The sequence below is a fragment of the Ostrinia nubilalis genome, chromosome Z (assembly GCF_963855985.1).
Source record: "Ostrinia nubilalis chromosome Z, ilOstNubi1.1, whole genome shotgun sequence".
Classification (NCBI taxonomy): Eukaryota; Metazoa; Arthropoda; class Insecta; order Lepidoptera; family Crambidae; genus Ostrinia; species Ostrinia nubilalis.
The window spans coordinates 24,533,252-24,549,859 of NC_087119.1; the positions used below are offsets into that span (position 1 = coordinate 24,533,252).

The 16,608-nt window shown below is 38.3% G+C and overlaps 2 protein-coding genes across 2 annotated transcripts in view; one reads left to right on the forward strand and one right to left on the reverse strand.

Moving 5' to 3' along the window:
- The window catches only part of LOC135087097 (solute carrier family 35 member C2), a 32,825-nt gene extending 24,664 nt beyond the window's left edge, over positions 1-8,161 (forward strand). Inside the window, exons 5-6 of the mRNA XM_063981940.1 lie at positions 3,651-3,764; positions 7,349-8,161. Coding sequence (XP_063838010.1) covers positions 3,651-3,764; positions 7,349-7,558 — 324 coding nt within the window. The 3' untranslated portion in view covers positions 7,559-8,161. The remainder of the gene's footprint in view (positions 1-3,650; positions 3,765-7,348) is intronic.
- Positions 8,162-13,587: 5,426 nt separating this feature from the next.
- On the reverse strand, positions 13,588-15,449 carry LOC135087099 (KIF-binding protein-like). Its single transcript, XM_063981941.1, has one exon. It carries the CDS (start codon positions 15,361-15,363, stop codon positions 13,696-13,698), a length of 1,668 nt encoding a protein of 555 aa, XP_063838011.1. The 5' UTR covers positions 15,364-15,449; the 3' UTR covers positions 13,588-13,695.
- Between the last annotated feature and the right edge of the window lie 1,159 nt (positions 15,450-16,608).

The window sequence follows — 16,608 nt, forward strand, 5'->3', positions numbered from 1 at the left end:
CCAAGCCTTGTAAAGGGTCGCCTTAACCAGTGTAACCCTAACAAGGCTCACGAGTTTGATTCGCTTATCCTTGTTCGTCCCAGCCGTTCCTTAACTGCGGTTGCTGCACCTCTTCCTGGCACTCTCCTGAATGACTCTGTGTTACCTAATGTGGCTGCCCCTCTTCCTTGTACCCTCCTGTACGATTTCATTGCTTAGCCATATGCCTGGTCCAAGGTTCGACGCCACAAAATCAACTTCGTACGAGTGAAAATAGTTTAAATACTATTTCCCGTGCTTGCAACATTTTTCTTTACTGCTTCGCCTCTATTAGTCGTAGAGTGATGGTATATATCCTATAGCCTTCCTCAATGTATGAGCTATTCAACACAAAAATAATGATTTCAATCAAACTAGTAATTCTTAAGATTAGCGCGTTCAAACAAACAAACAAAAAACTCTTCAGCGTTTTAATATGAACTTGTTGTTGTTGATTTTTGGCGTCGAACCTTAGACCAGGCATACGGCTAGGCAACGTAGTCATGCAGGAGGATACAAGGAAGAGGGGCAGCCACAGTAGGTAACACAGAGTCGTTCAGGTGAGTGCCAGGAAGAGGTGCAGCAACCGCAGTTAAGGAACGGCTGGGACGAACAAGGATAGGCGCATCAAGCTCGTAAGCCTTGATAGGGTTACACTGGTTGAGGTGGCCTTTTTCAAGACTTGGAAGCCTGTGGGTAACAAACCATTGGACGTGGAGAGGGTCATTAATTATACGTATATTTTCTACTTTGCCGAACTTTAGCGCGAGAACGGTTTGTCCAAAACATATGAATTTGGTCTTATTCAATGCAGGATTAAGTGCCCTTCAACCGTCATGAAGACCACTTTTTCATAGGGTAAGTCCTTTACGCGGTATAACCGGAAAACCGAAAAAATGCCCCTTTCGGGGGCCCCCACCACTTAAGGCTTGGTATTTCTGCTAAAGTAGGTATTTCGCGCTGTCAAAATCTGCGCGCGCAATACTTCGCCGAAGACAGCGCGCCAAAGAGCTCTCGCGGCTACACAGTATAGAAATACGCAGTTTAGAAAATAATACGCAGTTGGTTAGGTTAGGCTGACTTCCTTCCGTTCAAACGTAACACTCACAGCACTTTCTAATACAAATCATATCCAAGTGATACAAATTAAAACAACTTTCAAAATTTTTGGGAATATAATATTTTAGAATCGAATAAATATAGAATATAACTGCCAAAGTAAACACGGTTCAAAGAGGCGTGGCGTCACCCGACCTTCGGGAAGTTCCGCGCCGGCTAAAAGAATTTCAAGATTACGTCACCCGACCTATCGGTAGATCCTCGGGAGCTTCAGCGATTGGAAAAACATTTTATGATCAGTTACTCGTAGTAGCGATTATTTAGAGCTTGGATAATAAATTATAGTTGTTGCAATTCACAAAGCTTTGCATGTGGTTAATTAATTATATTACGTACACGCATCAATTTTGTTCAGTCTTTTTGTTTATTAATAAATAAAAATATCATACTAAAATTGCATACATATTTGTTTGTATGTATTGGTCTGGGTGTTTTCTTTCCATAATTTATGTATAACGTATGTACGGGGCTCTGTATCGAAAATCACTATGAGCAATGAGCATCACACACTGTTACCTGGAGTGCATTACCGCAGCAAAATTTTTATAAATGTTGTGCTTTAGAGAGTCGAGAGTATAGCAGATAATTAGTCCATCGTGAGCAGAAAGTCCACTAATAGCAAATTTCGTTCAAATTATAGTTTTAAAGTTATTGGCTAGAAGATTCTTCTATCTTACGGCTTAGACCTTTAGCTACAGACCTTAGACAGTATTTTTGTGAAAATTCTTACGCATGGTGGAGGAAGAGACGCTCTAAACACTCAAGTCTACAAGGAATCACATCAACTCCAGTTTTAAATCCGTTGACATCTGCTGCATCTGCCATCTTTTTGGGTAGAAGATTCTTCCATCTTGCAGCGTAGACCTTTAGCTACAGACCTTAGACAGTATTTTTTTGAAAATTCTTACGCATGGTGGAGGAAGGGACGCTCTAGACACTCAAGTCTACAAGGAGTCATATGAACTCCAGTTTTAAATCCGTTGACATCTGCTGCATCTGCCATCTTTTTGGGTAGAAGATTCTTCCATCTTGCAGCTTAGACCTTTAGCTACAGACCTTAGACAGTATTTTTGATACATTCTTACGCATGGTGGAGGAAGGGACGCTCTAGAGACTCAAGTCTACAAGGAGTCATATGAACTCCAGTTTTAAATCCGTTAACATCTGCTGCATCTGCCATCTTTTTGGCTAGAAGATTCTTCTATCTTACAGCTTAGACCTTTAGCTACAGACCTTAGACAGTATTTTTTATTATTTATTTGTGTCAGTGTGCTCTTCTAAAGAGTGTAAGACGATTGTATGTAGGTACTATTAAAATGTAATTTTAACTCATTAGTTTTGTCTCATATTTGAGGAAAGTACTATGTATCATGAGTAGAGTCTTCGTTTAAAAGGATGCGAACGATTTAAATTTCAATAGGTAGACAAAATTGATAATTATTCTTAATTATCAAAAATTTAAGCTTTCTCCAGTAACACTGATATTATTATACTGTGACTCATCAAAGTCATCATTGTCAAAAATATTGACAAATCGCGAACTGTCACGCCCAAAAAACTGACACGCGTCCGTCCTCCGTAAGCGCCACCGCGCGACTGATTGAGATTGTCCAAGCCGTCATGGACGATTTTTTCCACATTTTTTAACATAGTAACTAAATAAGACGCAATATAAAAATTTCATCCGTTAAAAGCCCTCAAGTTATTTCTGAACTTTAGTTTAGTAAAAGATTTAGAATCTCAAATCGCTTATTTTAAAAATAAAACCATAAATAGAAAACGAATAGAGGTAACTTTGGGAATATATTCTATCGAGTCAACTTCATCAAATCGTGTTTCCATCCGTTAATAGCCCTAGAAAATATCCTCAACTATGCCCAATAAAAATCTTAGCCTTTAATTTTACTGTTTAGTACCTCAAAAATGAAAAATGAAAACCTCATTTTCGCCATTTTCTCTGCTACCCGGCCTTAAGCACAACTCCGTCGAAGTCGAAAACTTAGGAGAGTCTTAATGGGCAACCAATGAAGCCATTAAAACAATAAAATCTTTTGTAGGAATTATTTCCGATTTAAAAGCTAATTCTACTGGACTAAATAACCATATTGAAAAACTGCTGATAAAGAATTCTAAAAACCACTAAAAACCACCAGAAATTTATAACTCTAGGTAATGAAAACATACCACCAAGAGCCTTGAAAAAGCGCCATTTCGGGTGGTGAAACCACCAAGGTGGCAACCATGGAGATATAGAGAGATGCCAACTAATGCACTGAGTTTGAAACTCAGTGTCGTATTAGAAATTGACACACACAAAGTAATCAAAATATGTGCTCAATATCCATCTTTAATACTACGCAAGCAATGTAAACTATTTACATTATGACGTCTGCAGCAATGTGTTCTGTTTTTGGGCATATTGCTGCGACACCGGCCCCGCCCCTTTGTCACATCTCCCTTTAGTTTCTGTGATCTATGGTGGCAACACTGACTGTAACTGTTTTTGCAAACAGGAGATGTTCATCCTGATTCTCGCTGTAGAGGTGAGCGGAGACCAGCTCAGCACTATCAACGTAGCCGGCCTGGCGCTGTGTCTCCTGGGCATCATCTGCCACATAGTCCACAAGGTTGGTTTTGCAACAACAAATTCAAGTTTTTCACTATTTTGATCCTTAATCCAAGGCAACAGGGTTCATAAGAATGTAGTTCCGACCAGCTCTCTAGCTCAGCACTATCAACGTAGCCGGCCTGGCGCTGTGTCTCCTGGGCATCATCTGCCACATAGTCCACAAGGTTGGTTTTGCAACAACAAATTCAAGTTTTTCACTATTTTGAACCTTAATCCAAGGCAACATGGTTCATAAGAATGTAGTTCCGACCAGCTCTTCAGCTCAGCACTATCAACGTAGCCAGCCTGGCGCTGTGTCTCCTGGGCATCATCTGCCACATAGTCCACAAGGTTGGTTTTGCAACAACAAATTCAAATTTTTCACTATTTTCATCCTTAATCCAAGGCAACAGAGTTTTTAAGAATGTAGTTCCGACCAGCTCAGCACTATCAACGTGTCCGGCCTGGCGCTGTGTCTCCTGAGCATCATCTGCCACATAGTCCACAAGGTTGGTTTTGCAACAACAAATTCAAGTTTTTCACTATTTTGATCCTTGATCCAAGGCAACAGGGTTCATAAGAAAGTAGCTCCGACCAGCTCTCTAGCACAGCACTATCAACGTGGCCGACCTGGCGCTGTGTCTCCTCACATAGTCTACAAGGTTGGTTTTGCAATAACAAATTCAAGTTTATCACTATTTTGATCCTTAATCCAAGGCAAAAGGGTTCATAAGAAAGTAGCTCTGACCAGCTCTTTAGTTCAGCACTATCAACGTGGCCGGCCTGGCGCTGTGTCTCCTGGGCATCATCTGCCACATAGTCCACAAGGTTGGTTTTGCAACAACAAAGTCAAATTTTTCATTATTTTGAACCTTGATCCAAGGCAACAGGGTTCATAAGAAAGAAGTTACTACAACCAGCTCTCAACGTGGCCGGCTGTCTCCTGGGTATTGTCTGTCACATAGTCCACAAGGTTGGTTTTGCAAGAACAAAAACATCTTAACCATTAATCAGGCAGTAATAGGGCAATCGGGTCCAGTAGAGGAAATTCGATCCTTACCTTCGAACGCCTCTTATGTTCTTCTGATTAATTTCCTGGATTTACAGCTAGCTGATAAAAACTCATTAAAAGAAGGCTTAAAAATTGTCTAATGGGAAAGTTATACTGGCCTCAATAATCCATAAGAAAAGAGGAGTAAGAAGGTGAGGATCGACTTCCAATGAAATCTGTTACTTTTCAAACTTGGTTTGAGCCACAATGAAAGTCGTTTTACTCGATTTTTTAAAGTAAGAGGGACGCTTTAAAATCTTTCTCTGACTGACTGAAAACTCAGGTGAAGCCACAGGCAATGGCCAGTTAAAGATATAGTTCCAAAATACTGGACTGTCCTATCGATGACATTGACAGTGGGGCGCCACCGTCAATACCGGATCGCTGGTTCCGATTTTTGCCATGTTGGAAACCATATAGTTGAACGATGGTAGCGCCCCCCTGTCATTGAGTTTGGTAGGACAGTTCAGCGTGGGTCATCTATACAATAGACGTGTTGACACCACCAATCAATTGACGTACTTTTTAAAACTGTCAAAACGGAACTCTCCCATAGATTTTGTATGGCACTACAAGCATGTGACGTCACTATTTTGTCAACTCAAATAAACTACTTTTTTCAATTACTATGCGACCAAAAATCGTAATTTGCAGATAATTTAAATAAATTAAGTTTTTAAGACCAGAATGAAGTGTCTTTTTAGAAAAGTTGTGATTTCCAATTATTTTTACGTTTGTTTTTTACGAGATTGTAATAATCTCAGAATACGGAACAAACCAGAAACCGTCAACGGGCGTAAATGTGTATTCATATAAATTACTCCGAATCGCACTAATTTGACTTTAGAGCAATTAGTCAATGGCCGGCGCGCGCATTGTTTACATATCCGTCAGATTGACACTTTATAATTAAATTATGCCGTCTTGTGCCGTTCCAACATGTAAGAATGCTACTGGAATTACGAAGAAAGTGCATGGGATCATGTTTTATCCGTAAGTAGCACATTTCCAATTCATTTTAATTAAATAATAATTTTCAAAAAATATCACGGTTGTATTTTGTAAGTGTTGCCACAGGTCAACGGAATATTTTACCCTACTTTTTTATATTGAATTACATTTGTCTATAAAAAATCCACGCGTTAATTTTGTTAGCGTTACCACAGAATAATGTAATATTTTCCCCATCCTTTTTGTTTTAATTAGTTTTTAGTGTAATTTCACCCATGACATGACAACCTGATTAATTAAATTATAAGTGCCACTTGTGGCCTAAACTGAATAAATATTTTTGACTAGCTTTCCGCCCGCGGCTTCGCCCGCGTGGAATTTTGTCTGTCACAGAAAAACTTTATCGCGCGCGTCCCTGTTTCAAAAACCGGGATAAAAACTATCCTATGTTCTTTCCCGGGACTCAAACTATCTCTATGCCAAATTTCATCAAAATCGGTTGCGAGGTTTAAGCGGGAAAGCGTAACAGACAGACAGACAGACAGAGTTACTTTCGCATTTATAATATTAGTTGGGATTTTGATTTGATTTTAATATTTGAATTAATTTATAATATTACTCCCTAAATAATGAGGAGATAATAAATTACTATCGTGAATTTCATACTTTCCCATTTATTCAAAAGTAAGGCATTGGTATCAACAGATCAGCAGCAGCAATATTTGTATATTTAATAATAATTTTAAGTAATTAATTATTGCTTACATACTTACTCTGATTTTCTTTCAGGATACACAGCCAGAGTTGCCTCGCAATCAAATTCAAGTATTGGTGATGTTTTTGATTTGGATTCTGTTTTTGACTCCAAGAAAAGTTAAACTAAAAGCACTACTGCGCCGTAAACAAATGTTTTGTTGTCGATATGTTTACATAATAAAGAACCTTAAGTTTCTTTTTTGTTTTACTTGGCATTCTAAAATTTATATTCGACTTTTGTAATTGACTTTTAAATAACATTATTATACCTACATGTAGTATATTACACTATTTAATAGAAATAAATAATCATCTACACTTAGTTACTTCGGAGTAAAAATTAAATTCATAGGTAGGTAGGTACTATCTATGCCTATGGCCAGTCATGTCGTCTCGTTCTATCGCAAAGAATCACCATTTGATGAGAGCGAGAGCAAAAACGGAAATGGATAGTTAACACTGTGGCCGTGTGTACTTATTTCACTTACTTATTTTTTACTTGTTTAACATCTCTTTAAAAAATTACATAATTTTACCCCAAAAATGGGGGTGTCACACGGCGCTAGTAACACTAAAGGGGGTAGAGGGGCGCGGGAGGGGAAGTATTTTGGACACAAGTTGTCGCGTAGAAATGTTATCGAACACTCCTTCTGGTTTGTTCTGTATTCTGAGGTAATAATATATAGAATCCATTATTGGCTGTAAGAACAAAAATACCTGTTTGTATTATTATTATAAAGAGCTGTGGTTTTCTGAATAAAGAAAAATAAAAATAAAAATAAAATAAAATAAATAAAATAAAATTGAATTGGGGAATGGTGTCAAATTGTCTATTCCCATTGCAGGTACTAGTCATCAAATCGGTCGCCGGCTCCGTCCGCGCTCTTGACACGGACGACTTCGAAACCATCAAGCGGACCAGGTCGCCCGGACCGAAGCAAGGTGAGCTCGACGAGCCGCTGTTGGAGGATCAGAAGTGGCAGCCCAGCGACGAAAGTGACGTCGACACCAACGTGGTTCTCTTCCAAGTTCTGCAGAGGAGGGACGGGCGCTAGGCACAAACGAGGGCTATGGAGATGCGAACTGACTTTTGGGGCAAATACTGTATCAAATCTGTGTTCATGGGTGTTTTATGCAGTGTAACGTAACGCAAATACACTCGACAGCAAATAAATCGCACCTCGCGCGACAAGCACTTTCAAACGTATGCATCCCCACTTCCAACCAATATTGGCACCATTTAGAAGCTTAGTTCTAAATTTGATTTCATTAAAGGAAAGGTTTTTACCCCAAAAATGTGTCTGTAGAAGGATCCAGAGTCACTTCTTCAAAAAATAGGTAGTTACGCTTGAGCCAACTTTAATGGCTATAAAACTGTTAAGTTGGGAATTAATCGCTATCCATCTGTTAAAGAGGACACGTGAGATCATTATTTGGTTTTATAACCATAAAAATTGGTCTAATTGATCCCAGAGGTGAGCCCCAAGTGAGGTCTTTTTTCAAGTCACATTTATGGTATATGTTAATCGTTTATTAAGAAATGAAATGTGTTTTTCTAAATATTGCATAGGTCGCGCAGCGCGAGTTGAGACGATCCACACAAAGCCAGACAAGATAAGACAGCAAAGATTTGTATACGCAACGCGCTCACGTCTTGCGTAGTCACAAGTGCTTTCTATCTCCTTTGTACTTATTTAGCAAGAGCGAGGTAGCTTGTGTATTCGACATTTGAACTTGTGTTGTGTGTGTGTGTTCGCCTCGTGTTGTGTGTGTGTTAAGTACAGTGTTCGCCTCGACTTTCGCTGTGCGACTTATAACCAGTGCAGAACGTTTCGAACAGATAATAAATCTCATTTTGTGTTACATTACACATGACTGTGTTACGCAATTTGATGCAGTGTTTGGCCCTGACACTATGGAACTGGCTATCAAAACGGTATTAATTTAGCATCAAAATCTTAGGCATTCACTTGTTGATTGGAGAAATGCTTGAAATAGAAAGTTTTCTATTTTGTACGACTGATTTTGATTGATAAGACAACATCCGGTGTATTGGGCCTGAGTATTTTGAGAATACAACATAATTACTGTCATAAATGTTTGTTAGTCAATAAGTACATGTCGCTATATTACGCATTGCTGCACAACGAAAATCAATAGGATTTGTGTGTAGTGTACTTGCCAATAGTATTACTGGTATTTTTTCCCTTGTCCCCACGTCGATGTTAAAATGGTACATAGGTGTAGCTTATAGATATTTTTCTGTATACTTTATGCTGTAATTGATAGTAATTTATTGATGTAAACGCATTTTTAGTCATATTAAACTGGATGGTAATGAAAATGATGGTATTGAACATACAATGGTACATTTACTGAGTGTTAATTTTAGATTCGGCTGTAGGAAAGTGACGTCATAAATGAGACGGTGCATATTTTTATATTTCCTTATTTCAAAATCTCCATAGCCCGCGAAACAAAAGCAAGTCAATGCAAATTCGTATTGCTCTATACTACTATACGATTGTCTATGCTCATGAAAATAAATATTTAAAAATAACATATATTTTTATGTTCTCTTGGGACATTAAACATCTCTTAGTTTCTTTTAGTTTTAAGTGAGATTTTAAAAAGCGTTGTATTTTTTCCATCTAACATTCCATAAGAATTTCGTTCCTAATAAATGTGCGTTATTAATTTTCCATTTTCCTTTATTTCATTGAAAATATTTGAATTATTACTGACATTCCTTATCGATTCGATTTCTGTTTTGTTGAATTGATTTATGTGACTACAAAAACAAAGTTTCTGTAAGTGTTTGTTGTTCTAAAGAATAGTTTGGTTTGTTTTTGTTGTATTATGATAATTTTATGTAAATATTCCTTTTGTTCTTTTAATTTTATTAAGTTATTGTTAAGATTACGTACAGTCTATGTTGTAACGCTCTAAAATTCAGATTTATAATTATGAAAGATAATATTTTTTAATTACAAATTAACCCTCAGAATATAGAATATTCGTAAGCAGATGGACTGTTTGTATTGGTTGGTGTTTTTAAAATTTGTAACAGCATTTGCGGTCTGTATTTTGTAACATCGGAAGCACAAATGAATATTGGACCAACAAGAATTTTGCATTTAGGGGAGGCACGGTAAGAAGGGGTTTGATACGTTTTTATGATAAAATAAGAATTTTTAAACAAGTTTTTAATAATAGAACACACGATAAGCACACGTTGTGTGATTTTGAACACTTTTGTAGTAGTATACCATACAAACACTACAAGTCGTATGTGACGTTTATTACTACATTATTCATATCCAGTATGTGTAAGGTAACCCGCAGTGTGGCGACACTTCCGAGTGTAGGTACTGTACGATCAGACACAGTTGTCTATGATTTTGTGCAAACATTTATATTTGTCAAATACTGATACATATTAAAATTGCCTTGTGATTGGATAAGTTACAAATTGTAAAGCTATCGTGCATAGTCACGTGTAAAAGATTGTAAAAATATTAAAATTAACCAAATTTCTGATCCAAGTGGCAAATTAACGTTCTCCGGTTCAGTACAGCTAGCACGAAAAACTTTCGAGTTCGAATCGTTTGCGTATTCGAATCGCCATCAAAATATTTAGTACGAAAACTACAACAGCGCCCTTGTAAACGTGTCGTAATGTGAACTTAGTATGAGAAATGGTTGCACGAAACTTATTTCGAGAATCAAAATTGTCACGTTATCGTTTAATTCGAAGGTTGAATATCGAATTTTGTCGAATACGCAAACGATTCAAAGACGAAAGTTGTTCATGCTAGAGGTACTGTAACTGTTAAATAACAGCATTTCGAACATTTAAGTGACACATTAACACATACGTCATTAAGCTATCATCACAAGATATAGGGTATTGTATTAGAACCGGTAGTTATTGTCACCGGCTCAGAAACTTGGATTTAACATCGTCTTTGTAATATAAAGTATTTGTAGAATACATTTACTATCTTTGAAGGTACTTACCAGAAGGCGTGAAACATAGGTTCTGTAACACATGGCACCATATTGGTCGATATATTGGTTGAGAAGGTGAAATTCCTATCGCCTAGACTTTTGCCTGAGAAATTTCAGGGAGTTCAATGCCAATTTTTTGTAACATTTTAGTATCAACCTTAATCTATCTATACCAATGTTTTCAACGCGTTCGCGGTTATTCTAAAAGTGTAAAGTGTGCTTTCATTCATATTCACATTCAAAATGCAGGAATGGCGAAGGGTATTGTTTGAGGCTATGAGAAATAGGTTAAAATATTTACTTAAATGCCACTGCAGAACCATTTTGGATCGATTACGTTAAATATATCCAGTTTTGAGAAGGCTACAACGATTTTGTCCCGTGCCATAAAAACAGTTGTACACTTTCGTACATTTCTACGAAACACTTGATGGTCAGAAGGGTTGCTTGTCTGTAAGTTAAATTAATCAAAATACACTAGGTATTGTATAAGAATGAACAATAAAACATAAAGGTAATATTCAAGATTTAATGTGTCGCACGTAGATTTAAAAAGAACATTTTTGGCAACGGTGATGTTGTTTAAGCTGTAAATCCATTGAAAAATACTAGTCGTGTACCGTTGCACTTAAATACATAGTATGCAGAATGTCATATGATAATATAAATATTCTACAGTTGGTTTCAATTCCACTGTTACCTTCTTGACATGTTGCGATAAGTCCAACAAACGATAACCCTTGTATTTTCACGAAATAATTCCGGGAATCGTTCTTTGTAGTTTAATACAAATAGTACAAATACCATTAAAATGTCTGAACATAAACTTGAATGTATCCATTTCAAAATTATTATTTATTAGATTAAGCTGTCAATTTTAATTTATATTTCTCTTGACCGAATTTATATCCCACAGAAATTCTCCGACTGTATGTGTAGATCTACAGTTTCTATCTAGATTTACATTATAATTAAACGTAAGAAGTGTTAGTATGTACTAAAGTATTGTATTAAACGTGTTATTTTGGCCTACGTCTTTGACGGACAAAAATCGATGTATTTTCTATAAAAATATGTATTATGTAATATCGTCTTATGTACATAATAAAGAATTTCATCAATGAATGTTGAGTATGTTTTTATTGAGCAAGGTCAGCAAGGTGAAACGATTGAAAAGGTTTTTAAAGGTTACTGGGATTGTTTTCTGTTGAGCTAGGATTTAGAATGAAACCCAATCTGTGAAGGGGGAAACTTATTGTTTTACACCATGACAAATATTCAATAACGACATGCGAATTGTCCACTTTCGTGCAAGTCTCGTCATGAAAGAGAAAGAGAGAGGCTGATAAAGCCCCAATTTCCACTAAGGCGGAGCGGAGAAATGACGGGCCTTCAAATTTTTCTATAGAATTTGCGGAGCGGCGAGTAGAAGTGGAAATTAATTAAATCTGATTCCGGATTCTGACCCCGGGCCAAAGACAAACTGCTTTATAATATTGGCAATAGTGCAGATGTAGGATGTATGGAAAACGAGACAGGAAGTGGTTTTAAATTGCGTGCCGCGCGGGTCGTCAAGTCCCGCTTTTCATTTCGTTTCCAACACCTAGATGGCGGCAGTAGTATGGAAAACCCGCTGAAACATTAAAATTGAAAAGTGTATTCTAATGAATTGTTTAGAAATTATTAAACAATAGCAGAGCAAGGCTTATTTAGGACCATTGGTGTCTAAAAATATAGTTTAGTTAATTATAATCATGTAGAATGTGTGGAAAACTAGACAGGAAGTGCTTTTAAATTGCGCGCCTTTTAAAGTCCTGCTTTTTATTTCATTTCCAAAACCTAGATGGCAGTAGTAGTCTGGAAAACTCGCTGAAACACTAAAATTGAAGTGTTATTTTAAATGAATTTAAAGAAATTAAAGAGCAGAGATTTTTATGTAATTTTGGACCATTGGAGTTAAAAAAATAGTTTAGTTTATTATTTTCTATGTTTCAATCACTAGACTTGGACTTGGACAGTCTTGCAAACCAATTAACATTAATGGAGACTTTGTTTTAGAAAACCTGACAATTAAAGAATTTGACCAATTTTTGTCTAATATCACCTAAAGACCTTCTTTAAAATAAAATCTGACAGTTTACTACAGAAATTAACTAGGTAGGTACTACTGAAGTGACTGAAGGGTATTTTACTTGTTTAATAACCATAACTTTTGTCCCGAACTCGCAAAGTTTGGCCACCTAGATGGCGGTAGTAGTTTCATCATCTTGCCTTCAGAACCTTGAATGCAATTTTCAGAACTAGGCTTTTAAATGGTTGACTTTCATACGTTTGAAAGTGCTTGTCGCGGGAGGTGCGATTTATTTGACGCCGAGTGTTTAATGACGTTGAGAATTTTTGTCACTTGGATGCTAGAATGGCAGCAATAGTACCTATTATTGTAAGGTGCGAAGTGTGAAAATAATAACAATTTTATTGTAGTTAATCATCATTAACACCAAAGTTTCTATGACATTGGCAAGTAATTTGACGAAACCTGTCTTTGATTGCAAATATTTTAGACCCAGATCGTCGGTCCAACTAGTAGGAGGCCTGCCCACGCTACGTCTTCCAGCCCGTGGTCGCCACTCGAGAACTTTCCTGCCCCAACGGCCTTCGTCTCTACCTACGAGCTATGTGCCCCGCCCACTGCCACTTGATTTTAGCAATTCTGCGTGCTATGTCGGTTACTTTGGTTCTCCTGCCGATCTCCTCATTTCTGATTCGATCACGCAGGGAAACTCCGAGCATAGCCCGCTCCATCGCACTTTAGGTGACCTACCTATGTGACTAGGTGGACCGACGTATATGTCGCGTGAAAAGCCTGGATGCGGGCAGCGCAGGACCGTTCATTATGGAAAACCTTGGGGGAGGCCTTTGTCCAGCAGTGGACGTCATTTGGCTGAAACGAACGAACGAACCACAGATAATATAATACTAGCTAGAACGAACGATTTTAGACCCACCACGGTACCCCTTGAGCACTAAGTATTATCCATTGGGATGAATGAAAATGTCTTTGTTATGTTTGTACTTTGTATGTGTTTATTTAGTCATCGTTACTAGTATATTTTTAACAAGGAAGTAATATTACATATTATTTATTACCACAACTTTAACAAATATTTGTATTTCATCAATTTTAATTCTTGAGCAGGCTGGTTCCTAAACTGAGTTGAGATGGGGTTGCTGCCCCTAGCTGCCCGCTCAGTCTGAATAGCTTCCCATTGATAGACGTCGCAGCCTCCATCTTCCTCAAAAACATGTTCTTGCATGTGGTGTTCAAAGTTTTCTCGGTCAACGTCTTATTCGACTCCGAATCCAAAGAGTTGATGATCGAGTCAGCATCAGTATCTAAATTGAAGATATTCGTCTGCGACTCCTCACGCCAAAGTTTCTGGAGGTTTAACGCCATCAACTCCAGCTGCACTTGAGACAGCTCCCTGATGACGTCGATTTGAACCGACATAACGTTGTCACACGTCTTCAGCAAAGAGTTCAGCGTCTCCAGAACGTCCGCTCTCCTCTTCTGAATGCTGTACTGGTTGTCGATGTTCCTCTCGAAAAATGCCAGGTGCTCATATAACTCGGCCAGCTGCAATGAACAAGAAATGTACTGCGCTGAGTGGTGCTCAAAATCGTAGTAATGCTTGGCCCTCATCAGCCACTTATGGGTAAACGAAAACAGCTTCCTGGCCTCTTCCACGTTGCAGACCATATCCAACGGCACTCTAGTCTCCATATCCTTCAAATTCAATGAAGGAAAAGTAAACAACTTCTCCGCTTGCTGGTTGCCATCGCCTTTCCCTGTCTTCTCCGCACCCAGGTCCTTTATATTCTCCTCTTCGAATTTCTCAACATTCTCCACGTGCTCTTCAAGAAGGTCAACAGTCTTCCACAAGTCTGCTCTCGAGGTGGGCTGCGAGAAGTAACGGTTCAAAATCTTTTTCTTAGACAGTTTAAACAGGGTCAGTCCATACTTAACCCAGTGGTGGCTTAGTTCCAAGAAGTGCACTTCGAAGTCTGCTTTCTGCAGCACGAATTCCTCGGGCATCAGCTTGCAATTGTCGTGACATGTTCTCAGCACGTGGTAAGCAGCACAGAGGTGGTGACGAGCGTTGCCGAGCTGGTTCAGGTAGGTGAAGTAGTTGCCTAGCCTGGCGGTCCTCAGCGCCCAGTCCTGTGGCGTTCCTTCTTTCATTTCCAATTGCCTCCTCAATGCCGTGTGGTTGTATAGTGTGTATTTCTGAGGTAAGTTTAACTTGTTGTACAGAAAGGCTTGCATCTGCACGTTGTTAGTGATGACCTTGTCGATTTTCTCCGGGTTGACTCTCTTTATATTACTCAGGGGTTCTGACGTGAATAAGTCCTCAGCATCCAGGAATTTGTCGGGCTGTGACTGGCTTATTTTGTCGTACAATTCTTCCATGCCTTCGAGTATCTCACGAGCTAGGTTGATTTGGTCTAACTGGATGAGGTAATAGCACAGAAGGTTTTGTATTCTCAGCAGAATGAAGAGGCACTCGTCTCTGAGTGCATACGGTTTTATTTTATCGTATGCTACTTGGAGGATGTTTCGTTTTTCAATTAGAGATATAGGCATAGCCTTGGCGGATAACAGGGAGAGGTAGCCCTCCATGGCGAGGGACCTGATGTACTGGTCATGGTTCTCTTTGCCGAGCACCACCAGCTCCGTTGACAAGGTTTGAATGTCTCTTTTGAGACTCTGCAGACGTTCCGACGAATTCTTGTTTTTGATTGCAGTTCTTACGTTTTCAAATGTGCTAGTAATGCGATTTAATGTTTCCATTATATTTATAACACTTTTAATTTTTTCATATAATTAGTTGACGCCGAACTACCGAATAGAATTTTGTTACAAATTTTGACATTGAGTGAAAATTATTATTCTTGATTTATGTGACAGTGAAGCTGCCAGTGTTTTGAGGTTTGATATGATTATTTTCTTCTATTACGAATTATCTCAGGCAGTTTGCGGGCGCTAGGGCTTCCACTTTGGTTTCAGAGTCAATGATGAATGAGGTATACAACTTTAGAATAAAATATAAAACGTAAAAATATTTTATTGACATGGTAATGATTTTATTAAAAATATATTCTTATAATTTATGCTTCGAAATGATTGCCACGGTTGCCCAAATAATGGACGTTTGTGTGGCGAACTGAACCATGATTTCCAAAATTAGGCCAGTAGAATTAAACACAAAAATGAATTAAATCGGAAATAATTCCCACTAAAGATTTTAGTGCTTTAATGGCTTCATTAGTTGCCCATAAAGACTCTCCTAGGTTTTCGACTTCGAAAGGGGCGCTTTTTCGGTTTTCCGGTTATACCGCGTAAAGGACTTACCCTATCGAAAAGTGGTCTTCCTGACGGTTGAAGGGCATTTAATCCTGCATTAAATAAGATCAAATTCATATGTTTTGAACAAACCGTTCTCGTGCAAATGTTCGGCAAAGTAGAAAATATGTGTATAATTAATGACCCTCTCCACGTCCAATGGCTCGTTACCCGCAGGTTTCCAAGTCTTGAAAAGGAGCACCTCAACCAGTGTAACCCTATCAAGGCTTACGAGCTGAATGCGCCTATCCTTGTTCGTCCCAGCCGTTCCTTATCTGCGGTTGCTGCACCTCTTCCTGGCACTCACCTGAACGTCTCTATGTTACCTACTGTGGCTGCCCCTCTTCCTTGTATCCTCTTGCACGACTACGTTGCCTAGCCGTATGCCTGGTCTAAGGTTCGACGCCAAAAATCAACAACAACAAGTTCATATTAAAACGCTGAACAGTTTTTTGTTTGTTTGTTTGAACGCGCTAATCTCAAGAATTACTAGTTTGATTGAAATAATTATTTTTGTATTAAATAGCTCATAAATTGAGGAAGGCTATAAGATACATACAATCACTCTACGACTAATAGAGGCGAAGCAGTAAAGAAAAATGTTGCAAGCACGGAAAATAGTATTTAAACTATTTTCACGCGTACGAAGTTGATTTTGTGGCGTCGAACCTTGGACCAGGTATATGGCTAAGC